General features: G+C 32.9%; 1 protein-coding gene across 1 annotated transcript in view; it reads left to right on the top strand.

The window, feature by feature from the left end:
- Positions 1-14,790, top strand: part of LOC114327245 (fatty acid synthase) — a 119,606-nt gene that overhangs the window by 73,441 nt on the left and 31,375 nt on the right. Inside the window, exons 15-16 of the mRNA XM_050643189.1 lie at positions 3,040-3,327; positions 4,461-4,907. Coding sequence (XP_050499146.1) covers positions 3,040-3,327; positions 4,461-4,907 — 735 coding nt within the window. The remainder of the gene's footprint in view (positions 1-3,039; positions 3,328-4,460; positions 4,908-14,790) is intronic.

Genomic DNA, 14,790 nt, shown 5'->3' on the forward strand with positions numbered 1-14,790 from the left:
TTTTAACTTTACAACAAAAACACTAAAATAAAAATTCACCGCTATTAAATTCTGCATTGAGATATGTTTTTCCCGATTTGCTCCGACAAAAATTTTCCTCGGAAAATGCAGGTTTTCCCAACAAAATCTCTAATTTTCAAATAAAGTTTTAGGTAAGTAATTAATAATCAATAATTAAATAACTTAGGGCCGGTTGTGCGAACGCTAATCAACAATGATCACTATCAAATATTTAATTACTGTCACCAACTGTCAATGTCAACTTTGATTGGGTTGCTGAAAACATAATTGATTATAATTATGAGATTAGGTAACAATTATTAACATAATTGATTAACTAACTTCATAACTGTAATTCATAATTATGTTTTCAGCAACCCAAACAAAGTTGACATTGACAGTTGGTGACAGTAATTAAATATTTGATGATGATCATTTTTGATTAGCGTTCGAACAACCGGCCCTAAGTGACATCAAAGCTTTCTTGCTATAGATTGTAACTCCAGAAGCCAGTGAAAATTAAACAAATATTTTAGCAACAATTCAATTGTTAATTAACAATTTACGATCGCAATAATAACCAAAATAATCATGATATATTGATCAAACTTATAAAGATTATAAAGATGAGATGCTTATTTAATATTTTACCGACAAAATATAAATTTTTCGTTTTTTGCATAATTTTTAAATTTTGAAAAAAAAATAGTTATACGCTGGTCTAATTAGTAAAGTACAAAGAAAGGCTATTTACCAGCATGTTTATTGCTGGAATGGAATATTATGATCATATATATTAATAATATAGCTATGCAAAGTCCGCAGATAGTGTGCTACTTTTTTATTAACAAAATGGCGCCCCCAAATCGTGTTTTTTTTTCAATTATTGGTCTATAACTCCGAAGATTCTAACTTTACTCCAAAAACACTCAAATAAAAATTCACCCCAATTTAATTCTACATAGAGGCATGTTTTCCCGATTTGCTCCGACGAAAATTTTTCTCGGAAAATGTGGGTTTTCCCAACAAAATCTCGAATTTTCAAATAAATTTTTTGGGCAATTAATTATTTATCAATAATTAAATAACTTGGTGAAAAAAAGCTTTCTTGGTATAGATTATAACTGCAGAAGGCGGTGAAAATTAAGCAAATATGTTAGCAACAATTCAATTGTTAATTAACAATTTACAGTCGCAATAACAACTAAAATAATCATGAGACATTGATCAAACTTAAAAAGATTATAAAGATGTAATGCCTATTTAATATTTTGTCGACATAATATATTTTTTCATTTTTTTGCATAATCTTTAAATGTTTAACAAAAATAGTTATAAACAAATTAACATTTCTCAGAAATTGTTTATTATATTATATTTTAAAAAATATTTAAAATGCGTTTTTCAAAGGTCTTGAAAACGAATTCTTTAAAATTTTTTTCCAACCATTTGCAAAAAAGTTATGAATTAGCAAAGTAAACATACGATTACTCCGTTTTTTATAATTTGTTTTAATTGTTTTAAAGCTTAAAAGGGAGTTTATGGTACAAACTAATTATTCTCAAAAAATATCAAGCATTAGTTCAATGGTTATATATTAATCAAAGATTAAAAATGTTTTTTTTTTGTAATTTTTAGCGCGAAAATAGGCTTGATACAGAGCCGAAGCTTAATTTTATTTATTAACTACTGTACGTCCCGGGCGGTCTTCGCTTCGAGTGAAAATGTTATTAGCTACGGTACTGTATTAGTCTACTTTCGCGCCTGTAAATTACAAAAAAAATATTTATAATCTTTAATTAAAATAGAACCATTAAACTAATAATCAATATTTTTTGTAAGTAATTAGCTTGTACCTACTTTAAACACACTTTTACGCTTTGAAAGGATTAAAAAAATTATAAACAACGTAGTAATCGTATGTTTACTTTGCTGTTTCATAACTTTTTTGCAAATAGTTGCACAAAAGTATTAAAGCATTCATTTTCAAGATCTTTGAAATATGCGTTTTACCTATTTTTTAAAATTAAAATATAATAAAAACTTTCTGAGAAACGTTAATTTGTTTATAACTATTTTTTTAAACATTTAAAGATTATTCAAAAAAATTAAAAATTTATATTTTGTCGACAAAATATTAAATAGGCATCTTATATTTATAACATTTCAAAGTTTGATCAGTGTATCATAATTATTTTGGTTATTATTGCGACCGTAAATTATTAATTAACAATTGAATTATTACTAAAATATTCGTTTAATTTTCACCGGCTTCTGAAACTATAATCTAAACCAAGAAAGCTTTTATGTCACCGAGTTATTTAATTATTGGTAGATAATTTCTTATCTAAAACTTTATTTGAAATTTAAATATTTTGTTGGGAAAACCCGCATTTTCCGAGGAAAATTTTCGTCGAAGCAGATCGGGAAAAACTTGTCTTTATGGAGAATTTAATTTCGGTGAATTTTTATTAGAGTGTTTTTGGTGCAAAGTTAAAATATTCGGAGTTATGGAGCAAATATTGAAAAAAACACGATTTGGGAGCGCCATTTTGTTAATAAAAAAAGTAGCACGCTATCTGCGGACTTTGCATACCTATATTATTAATATATATAATCATAAGCTTCGATTCCAGCAATAAAATTGCTGGTAAATAACTTTTCCCAAAAATGGCCTATTCTCCGATAATCAGCCCAGACTATTAGCAATAACCGGGTTTTTGCAATTGAAAATATAGTAACATTTAATAAACAAATAATGAAATAACTCATAAGATAGGTATTGAATATTTTTTAACTAATTTTTTGCTTTATATATCCAACATAACGCAACTTCTCCTGCAAAATAAAATATTGTGTAGTGCTTGTTTATAATGTATACAGTGCGTCCATAAAGTAACGAATAAATAAATTCATTATTTCGTAAAACGGCGACAATTGAATGATTACATGTAGATTATTTTAGAAAAGAAAAGTATATAGAAATTATTATAATTTTATATTATTATAGGTAATATAAAAGAATTTATGCTATTTCAGGGAATTCGCGGGATCTATCTTTCGAAATAATGATCAAGAACAACACAAACGGAAGAGGTGTTGATTTAGTACTAAACTCCTTAGCAGACACTATGTTCCAAGCATCAATGAGATGTGTAGCTCCAGGAGGAAGATTTATAGAAATTGGCAAGGTCGATTTAATGAATTCCTCGCCGATACCTTCCAGTATGTTTCTGAAAAATATATGTTTCCACGGAGTTCATCTTGACAAATTATTTAGTTTTGATGATAGAGCACAACGTCAAATCCAGCAACTGGTTGCAAAAGGTATGTACCTATTGCTTTCCAAATCTTGACGAAAATTTAGTTTGTATCTTTTTATTTTATTTTATTTTATTTAAAAATCTGTTTATATCATTATATCAATATCATCATCAGATCAAAATAGTGCTAATACGTATCACAAAGGATTATAACAGTATAGATAAGGATGGCGAGTGAACATCATGAGAGTATGGCGTAGATCCTAGAAAATAAAAATCTTTAACAAATAAGGGAATCATTTTATACCAGATTACAAGCAGTCGACCGAATCAGATTGAACATGATAATAGACCTAAGAAGACCTAAAAACTAACTGACCCAATGCAATGGAATAAGGCAGGGGGATTCCATGAGCCCTCTATTGTTCAACCTGATTATCGATGAAACAATAGAAAAGCATGGACGAAAAACGACTTTTAAACGGGAGAAAACCAACTTAAAAATCTGCTATGCAGACAACATAATATTTGTCTCTTGTGAAAATGATTTACAACGTAATCTGCATCTGCATTAATTGAATATATCCTCCAGAAAATATAACATGTTAATTTCTTCAAAATGCATGGCTATAACAGCAAATCTACAAAGATGTAAATTGAAGCTGGAGAGACAGACAATAGAACAAGTGATGAAGTTTAAATATCCAGACATCACACCTATGAAGAGCTCGAAACAAAAGCGGATGATCAATTGTGAAACAACATGAAGAAATAAAATATTGAGAAAGAAAGGAAAGACAGAATTTACAAAAAAAAACATAAGACCAATACTAACCCATTTGGCAGAAACACGAAAGAAAATCCGTGGAAAAATCAAGAGTACGACACTATGGGACAGAGGTATAAGTACAGATATATGAAGGAGATATAAAGTGGAGATCAGCCTAGTGACAAGAAATGGAGTAGTAAAGACAGAAGGAGGCGGTTTTCCAATAGAAAAACGACCAGTAAACCAATGAAATTACAGCTTACAGCTTCCAGGAGACACATTGAAAAACATACAGAGTCATGTCTTCAAATAAGGAAGAAGAATATAAATTTTGGGATATTCCCGAAATCTTAATAGGTAGGAATATTATATGTACTAATATACCATTACATCTAGTAACTCTAAATATTATTTATTTGTTATTTCAGGTATCGCTGATGGTGTTGTAAAACCTCTACCAAATGTTTTGTTTGAGGAGAATGAAGTGGAGTCTGCATTTAGATTCCTAGCATCTGGTAAACATAAAGGGAAAGTATTAATTGAAATTCGTAAAGAGGAGCTCTATTCTGCGAGTAAACCTATAAGATCAATACTCGCAACTCCAAAAGTATGTCTCGATTCGCAGCAATCCTATATCGTAACAGGAGGTTTGGGTGGCTTGGGATTGGAGTTGGCTGGGTGGTTGATTCAAAAAGGAGCCACTAGGATTGTGTTGAATTCCAGAAGAGATCTACTTAACGGAAAACAAGCTTATCATTTTAGGAAGTGGTCAAATTATAAGAATATTACAGTAAAGGTAGATACTAGTGATACTAGTACCGAAGAAGGAGCTGATAGTCTCATTCGGTTTGCCCAACAGTTAGGTCCAGTTGGAGGTAAGTACTATTTATTTTGTGTATCAGTATTTAGATCTTAACCAATAACAATATTGATAATATAAACTAACGTTATTTTAATGCAATGGTCCGAGATGGTATATTCTTAATTGTTATTCTTTTTCTTGAAGTTATCGGGGTTTGGCAACCACTATGGCGATTCTAAGTTTATTCACCGATGTCCTAAGTAATTAACTCTTTTTTCTTCTTCTTTTTCTGAAGCGTTTTACCTGTCTGCTCTAATGGGATCAAGGAAAGACTATCTACTAAGATACTGGGGGGTCGAAATGGGGCTAGTAGAAGGAACAGACACATAAAGCTTCATGCATACGACAGCTCATTTTTTGTGCGGTGGCGGGTCGTAGATTCGTTGGGAGGGGTAGGAGGGTTTAAAGAAGATTAACTACATAACCAAATAAGCAAAGGATACTTACACAGACTTGAAGACTTTCCTACTATTTAAACAAATTGGGACGCCGTTTGAAAAATCCTCAAATTCTCATATCGAGTACTTACTGGAAACCAACTGGGGGACATTCATCGTAGATTCCTCGTTGGGGTTATACTGGGCTATCATTTACCTTTATTGGCTTCTATGCCAAATCATTTTCTTCTATTCTAAAACTTAATTCGCTTGTATTAGATATCTGTTAATAATTTTCTTAAAGAAAGAGGTTACAGAAATAAAAATGTGTACATTTTATAATGTTTATTTAAACCTTTATACCTTTTTATTTTTATTTTGAGAATAAACACATTCTCAAACAAGAAATGAATAATAAAAACAAATATATGGTTTTACATCTTAACCTTATTTATTTTTAGCAGTGTACCAAAACAAAAATTTGACTTATGGCTGTCAAAAGTCACTGCCATTAAATTTACTTTACATAAAACTTTCCGAGAATCCATGTTGAAAACAAATTATTTAATTATGTAAAACCTTTACCAAATTAATCCACTTGGAATTTAATTAAAATAAACATTATTCATACCTCGTTAAAACAAAATCCATTCACATGTCACACTTGGAACTTCAAAATTTTCCATTCGAGATTGGGGGGAGGGAAGACATTCAATTTTAAACCAAACAGGACACAGGATAAAATTGATACCAAATCAAATATAATCGGGGTACTTCAATACAGGAATGTTACCATAACATCATCAAAAAACTGGAAAAGCTTGGAACCATAGAATCGCACACTACTTTACCGGCAAATCAAACTGCGTCACACTGTTTCACATGAATATATCCAAACTAATTGCTGTGAAACTATTGTAAAAATATTCCTTGACAAGTAAAAAATCCTTTAGTTCTTCTACCATAAGAAGAAAATCATTTTAAAGCCGGCAAAGTGCGACTTCTGCGAGTCTGTTAGTTGAGTTCTACCAAAAAGATGCTAAGCCTTCAAACATGTTTTTAGAACTAATATTATTTTCGGCGGCGTGCCTAACCTTCTGAAAATTCTCCTACGCTTCAAGCCGATCATTCTTTCGGTTTGACATTTGACCAATCGGCGGAGAGAACTCAACTATCTTTCAAAATTCTGACCAATAATATTATACGGTTTTTAGCGCTCAAAACTTAAGGGAAATATACTGGGACTTTTCAACGAATCCTTCCAGAACAATAAATGTTTATACAAGTAAACAGGAAATTTCCTAACGTTTACAATGTTGTGAAATATTTTGAAATATTTCGAACAGGAGCGGCTTAGGAAATTTTAAAGATATATAAACTCGCCAAAATATTAGAAAAATAGATATTTTTCTTGGGATAGGATATAAAATTAATGGATATTTTTTATAAAACATTGTAGTAGAAATCCATCTGCTACATTTCTTTTTGTGTAAACAATTACTCTGTCTGTTTTTTCAGTGTGTCCCCAGTAAATTGTTGTTCCATCGTTTTCGTGGTCTTCCTACTGATCGTCTTTCTATTGAACCGTCTTTCATCGTCCTTTTTATTAAGGTACGATTCCGACAACGACTGCAGACGGCAAACGGCAACTGCAACCGGCAGTTGCAGTTGTTGCCACGGCAACATTTGCCGTTTAACTGCAATTGCTGTCTGGCAGAACGTCAGTTGCTAATAAATATATAAATTAATAGTGCAAAGTAAATACGTATGTCATGGTAACAACTGTAACTGCCGTTTTCAAATGCCGTCTGCCGCCTGCCGTCGATATCGGAATCGTGCCTTTACTCAATTTGCTGTCATTTGGCTTATATGATCATTCCACTCTACTCATCTGTTTCTTACTCAGTTATAAATGTTGTCCACCTGACATTTCCGTCATAAATCTGTACTTCTAGCTCTATCCCATACTATCTTACCATCGATTTGTAGAAGGTTTTCCATCGGCTGTTTCTAGCATTCTTTTTGTCCTCTCTGTGTCAGGTTGTGTTTCTGCCTGGTATACCGTGTTGAGCTGCCCCCCACCCACTTGCAAAAATTAAAAAACAAATAGCCCTGATTTATGAGTTATTTATGAGCTTTCATATTCCGCAAACTAAAAATTTTGAGCTCGTCCCACTGAGCAGGAATTTAATACTTTAGTGGGGGGCTGAGTCAGCCCCCCCCACTACTTAAAAATAGAAACATTGAATCGGTTTTTGCAGCAGAATTACGAGCTATTTATGAGCTCTTGAAATTATATACTTTCGATTTTTGAGCTCATCCCCTTCACCCCCAAACAACCCTTTAATTGATTTAACTTAAGAGAAAAATGCTGAGAAAACTTAAAATATATCGTATTGCGGATATAATTCCTATAGCTTATATACTCTAAGAATAAACTATTAAATCACGTGCATTTCGATTATAGAGCTACAACCCCTTCGCAAGAAAACCACCCTATCTTCCCGGCTTAAGAGAAAGTTGTACTTAAATGCATTAAATTAATTATTTGGCGACTACATGTCATTTAATAATTTATAAGCTTCCAAATTACGCGCATTTAGATCAGTAAATTGCAATTTATTTTGTATAGTGCAGTCACTGAAGGTAAAAATCAACGATTACCTTCAATTTCGGTGAACCATCATCGATTTTCACGAAAATTGTTCAGTGGTTAGAGGATACCTCAAGAAACAAAGGTGACATGGTACCACCTTGCGCCTTTACCCTGAGGGTGGATACCGTCCTTTCTCGGGGGTGAAAATTATTTTATAAAAAATAACTGCACAAATCTATAAAAGAACAAGTTATAAGCAAAATTTATTATATAAAGTTATTAAAATAAGTCAATACTTTTTAAGTTATTAAAGATTTTTAATTATTCGTGAAAAAAATGCATGTTTTGAAGCGGTTTTTCGTAAATCACTGAAAAACTGTAAGTTTTTACAAAAAAGTTAATAGTAGTTTAATTCGTATAGCTTATATTCTAAGAATAAACTCTAAAATCACTCGCCTTTCGATTATTGAGCTACAACCCCTTCGCAAGAAAACCATCCCATATTCCCGGCTTGTTGTACTTAAAATAATTTAAATTAGTTATTTGGCGACTAGATATCGTTTAATAATTTATGAGTTCGCAAAATATACGCATCTCAATTATTGAATTGCAAGTTTCTTTCTATAGTGCAGTCGCTGAAGGTAAAAATCAATTATGACCTTCAATTTCGGTAAATCTCCATTCATTTTCACGAAAATTGGTGAGCAGATTTTGATGCTATCAACTTTTTCTGGAGCTCATTTTCGATAGGTATTTCTAAGTACTTTGACAAGTATTTAGTACCTAAGTGTTATAAAATGCATCTCTTTCCCGTTATTTAAGCTTGAATCCTTAGATTTGAACAGTCGCAGAAAAAAATATACATTTAATTACCAATAACTTACTTTAAATTAACATTAAAGGGTTTTTCAAGTAAGCAATTTATTATGTTTTTTATTATCTTCAATTTTAGTGATGAAGACTTTTTGTTAAAACTTACAGTTTTTGAGTTATTTATGAAAAATCACTTTAAAGCATGCATTTTTTTTTCACAAAAATTAAAATATTTGATCTTTAATAACTCAAAAAGTATTGATTTATTAATAACATTATATAACAAATTTTGCTTAAAATTTGTCTCTCTCTCTCGATTTGTGGGGTTATTTTTAATAAAGTAATTTTCACCCCCGAGAAGGGGTGACATATACCCCAGGCTAAAACCGCAAGTTGTTATTGTCAATTCGTGAAAATGAATGGAGATTTACCGAAATCGAAGGTCATAGTTGATTTTTACCTTCAGTGACTGCACTATAGAAAGAAAATGGCAATTCAATAATTGAAATGCGTATATTTTGCGAGCTCATAAATTATTAAACGATATGTAGTCGCCAAATAATTAATTTAAATTATTTTAAGTAGGTACAACTCTCTCTTAAGCCGGGAATATGGGATGGTTTTCTTGCGAAGGGGTTGTAGCTCAATAATCGAAATGCACGTGATTTATTAGTTTATTCTTAGAGTATATAAGCTATAGGAATTATATCCGCAATACGATATATTTTAAGTTTTCTTAGCATTTTTCTCTTAAGTTAAATCAATTAAAGGGTTGTTTGGGGGTGAAGGGGATGAGCTCAAAAATCGAAACTATATAATTTCAAGAGCTCATAAATAGCTCGTAATTCTGCCGCAAAAGCCGATTCAATATTCCTATTTTTAAGTAGTGGGGGGGCTGACTCAGCCCCCCACTAAAGTATTAAATTCCTGCTCAGTGGAACGAGCTCAAAATTTTTAGTTTGCGGAATATGAAAGCTCATAAATAGCTCATAAATCAGGTCTATTTGTTTTTTGATTTTTGCAAGTGGGGGGGGGGGCAGCTCAACACGGGTGCCGGGTATGTCATCATTGGTCTGATGACTCTTCTGTTAATCCTGCTTTTCCTTTCTTTTACGATATTCTTATTTCTCCATATTGTTTCCTTCTGGAAACCTGCGGCTCTGTTTTTTATCCTTTTGGATTCAGTATCCTTTCTTAGTTCGTACTTTTTTTATTATTATTTTATTATTTATCATCCATGATCAGGTTAAACAGTAGAGAACTCAGTTCAATTCACTCAACTTATATTGTGTCAGTTAGTTCTTCTTTTACTTTTACTTTTATTGTGTTGTTCTGGTAGATATTTTCGATCCTTTTAATTATTCCTAGAGATACTTCTCTTTCTTACAATAAATGGATAACGTGCTTTAATTCTACCCCTTCAAATGTCTTCTTAAGGTCAACGAAACATAAAAATGCTGGTTTGTTGTATGCGGCAAAATAAGGAGTACTGAAATGAATATTCAAATTATAGTCCAGTCGGGATAGCATTTGACCTTGCATTAGGAGCTGCCCCAAATTTTATTTTTCTAATCTTTAGGGAGGTATAATATTAGTATAAATTTAAAATCTCGACTGAATTCCACCGTTGCGTTAGCCGCCATCTTGATTTTAAACGAGAACGGTTTTTGCTCAATATCTCCGCCATTTTCAATTTTTTGACAAAAAGTGTAGAAACTGAAATTGTTGAAAATCCGATTTTCTATAGTTTCATTTATTATAATTTTTTTCGTGCGGTCGATATTTTTCGAGTTATGAGGGGGAAATAGTGACAGTTGTAGCAGTCTATCGCTAGTAGATTAACGACACACGTACATTTTTGTGCTCCTAGTAATTTTCAAGATTACGCTGTAAATAATAATAATTTCGCAAAGAAATTTTGCATACCAGTTTCCATATACCAATAGTCATTAGTGGTTGTAAAAAATTTTGTGTAAAAAAAGTGCAATTACAGTGAACATAAACAACTGTGAGTACCATTTCACAATTTATTAATAATAAAACAAACTATACTAATTACATACCAGTAAAAAACCCGATCATGCCTTCTACCTCAGTTTGTTCTAACTGCTCCAAAAACATAGCAACAGCTGACCGTAAACTTCAGTGCGATGGTTGTAAGAGACAAATACATATCACATGCACGGATCTTTCTTCCGACGATCGCGTTACTCGACAGAAAATTCGTGGGATAAGTATCCTATGTAATTCTTGCAGCTCAAATATCTCTAATTTTTCGGAAATAAAAGATCTTTTGCTGGACTTTAAAATGGAAATTCGTACGAAAATTAATGATTTTGAAAGTAAAATAACTGAGTTAAATAACAAGCTCAGCCAAATTGACTTGTTTAAGTCTACCGAATTCACGGATAATATTGCAAACGAAGCTGTAGATCGCATGACACGTGCGAAGAATATTCTAATCAGAGGCGTTCCAGAATCTTCCTCTGGGGATGCACAACGCAGAAAAGATGACGACGCAAATAAGATTAACCTTGTCTTGGCAACTGTTGGCTGTCAGGAAAAGCAAATCACTTTCTACAGAGTCGGCAAAGCGAACCAACGTTTTCCCCGAATGATAAAGGTAGTAATGAGTTCGGAATACCACGTTAAAGATATTTTGAGAAATAAAGCAAAACTTTTGGAAAACAAAGCCACGGAAAAATTCTCAATAATTGACGATAAGACGCCCATCCAACAAACACGCTTAAAAGAACTCCGAAATGAACTAGAAATTCGCAAAAATAACGGTGAACATGACTTAACAATTAAATACATTAATGGCACTCCCAGAATCACGAAATTTCGTTCATAATTTTTCTACCGATAGATTTAATGATTGGCTATTTCTATATACGAATTTAGATTCACTTTCTGCAAAATTTGATGAATTTGTATGCACAGTGCAACTTCTTCAGCCACACATTATGTGTATTGCTGAATCCTGGCTTAAACCCTCAATCCCTGATTCTTCTGTTAACATCAATGGATATACAATTTATCGTAAAGACAGAGAAAATCGTGTCGGTGGTGGTGTATGCATTTATTTATCTAATATTATTACCACAACTTTCAAAATTAACATTAACCCATTAGATATTCCTGGAATAGATGCTATTCACGTGTCTATTACTAAAAATCCATTTTGCCTTAATTTAGTCTGTATATACCGTCCACCTCTTACAGTACTTGCACACGATAATATTATGTTTACTAAACTTGAAGAACTATCATCTCTCGATAATCTCATTATTACTGGAGATTTTAATTTTCCGGAGATCACCTGGCCAATAACTTCGTTATCTGACACCGAAAACTCTCATAATTTATTTAAAAGTTTTGTAGTAAATTCGAACTTACTACAGCTCATTACAGAACCTACCAGATTTAGAACTAATAACCAACCATCTACTTTAGATCTGGTGCTTATTAACGACGAACAGCTGATTTCATCTCTCGAAATCAGCTCTCCTATAGGAAAGTCAGATCATGCAGTTATAACGGCTCACATCCAATTCAATCAAATTCTACCCCGCAAAAATAATATTGTAACATACACCACAACAGATTTTTCTGAAGTCGACGCTGAATTCTCTCAAATCAACTGGAATTTGTTTTTTGCTGACTTAAACGACCCTTCATCAATGTGGACTGCATTTCTCGATACCGTCCACAATATAATTTCTAAAAATACTACCATCCGTAAGACTTATAAAAACAATCTTAAACCCTGGATTAATCAAACGGCAACAGAAAAAATTAATCACAAACGACATCTCTGGCGGAAATTTAAACAGACCGGGCTTTACAGCGATTTTCAAAACCACCGCAGATTTTCAAATAATTTACAAACATTTCTAAAAACTTTAAGACGTAATTTTGAAACAAGTGTTATTGAAAGCGGTAACATTAAAAAAGTTTACAAATACATAAGATCCTCATTGACATCTAAAGTGTCCATACCTTTACTACAAAAACCTAATCAGACTTTATGCTCTTCTGACACAGATTCTTCCGAAACTCTCTCCTTAGCATTTTCACAGGTTTTTACTAAAGAATCGAATGATGGCAATCTACCTCCTATTAGGTGTAACCGTGTCGGCGCATCCTTAGAGCAAGTCGAATTTACAGTGGATCATGTCAAACAACATTTAATGAAACTTCGCACAGTCGCTTCACCTGGTTTAGATGGTTTAACACCAAAAATGTTAAAAAGATGCGCAGACACGCTTGCAATACCTTTAACGTTAATTATGCAGACTTCTTTTATCCAGAATTCCTTACCCCCTAGTTGGAAATTAGCATCCGTCACCCCTATTTTTAAAAAAGGCAACAAACTCGATCCCAACAATTATCGCCCGATTAGCTTGCTGTCAGTAGTTGGTAAGGTCATGGAAGCCATTATTTCCGAGGAGATGACTAAATTCCTTCTCCAGGAACATGTCATTCCAACACAACAACATGGATTTGTGTCTGGCCGCTCTACTCTAACCAATCTCCTACATTGTGTTAACGACTGGACGCTATCCCTTAACAGTTCGCAGCCGGTCGACGTTGTTTATTTAGACTTCTCTAAAGCCTTTGACCGTGTCCCTAAGCGCAGACTTCTACATAAGCTAGAACATTTCGGAGTTCGCGGTACTTTACTTCGTTGGATAGATGATTTCCTGACAGATCGACATTACAAAGTTAGAGTTGGCGAATCTTTCTCACAGGACAGGTTAGTGGAAAGTGGAGTGCCTCAGGGTTCTGTCCTCGGACCTCTGCTTTTTACGGTTTATACCAGCGATGTTCCTTATTATGTTTCCAGTAAAATATCGTTCTATGCTGATGACACAAAAATATATGCCAATCCTATGACAAACCAGTTAACCCTCCAAAGGGACTTGGACTCTATCTTTACTTGGTGTTCCCAATGGTTACTACCCTTAAACGCGGAAAAATGTGTAGTGCTTAGAATTGGTAAAAATAACCCACTTGTGCCGTATTTTGTTAACGGGCGACCATTAGATTCAGTGTTCTCGTATAACGACCTTGGTGTTATCGTAAACAGCAGTCTAACGTGGTCCGACCACATTACTTCTATTTGTAAACGTGCGAACTCCAGACTATATCTTATTCGGAGGTGTTTTTCGAGAGTTTCAATGCAGTCATTCTGTAAACTTTACACTATTTACGTAAGACCGATTCTTGAATACGCTGGTCCAACGTGGCATCCTGATTTGGTTCGAGACAAAACATTGTTGGAAAACGTCCAAAGAAAAGCAACTCGAATTCCATTGGGACTGAGAAGACCCTCCTATGCAGAGAGACTTAGTATGGCCAATCTAACTTCCTTCGAACTTCGTCGACAACGTGGAGACTTAATAACCACTTTTAAAATATTAAAATTCAGTTTCGGAAATCTCGACGAAATGTTTACTATAAACCAAGATGAACGCCTCAGAGGTCACCAGTTCAAACTTAAAAAAGAGAACTTTTCTACGAGATCAAGGCAGAACTTCCTACCAAATAGAGTGTTCGAGAGTTGGAATAACCTTAGTGACAACATTGTCACGGCCCCCTCTACTAACACGTTTAAAAACAGACTTGACCGTTTCTTATTATAGCTGAACTATTTTATTTTTTTTATGTAAACAAAAATTATATCTTTTTTCTTTTGTTTTATATTGTATCTACTAGTAGGTTAGTTATGTAATTTCTTTGTTTTTGGGCATAATAGGGACTTGTCCCTCTGCCCTTGCTTATGTATAATAATAATAATAATAATAATAATAATAATTATTGAATTATTGAATTATCTCGTTTATTATTAGTTTTACAACAAATATATACTTATACAAAAATGAAGAGAATTAAATTCTGTACAATTTTGATGTCATACTTTTTTTGATAAAATCAATATTTAAGGTAGTACGTATGTAGTAAAAGTGCGAGCGTAAGACCTGATTGATTTTGTAGTAATTGTTTTTGTTCAATATCTCCGCCATTATCAACTTTTCGACAAAAAGTGTAAGAACTGAAATTGTTGCAAATACGATTTACTACAATTCTTCGAGAGAACCAGTGGC

Source organism: Diabrotica virgifera, chromosome 2, assembly GCF_917563875.1.
Source record: "Diabrotica virgifera virgifera chromosome 2, PGI_DIABVI_V3a".
NCBI classification, from domain to species: Eukaryota; Metazoa; Arthropoda; class Insecta; order Coleoptera; family Chrysomelidae; genus Diabrotica; species Diabrotica virgifera.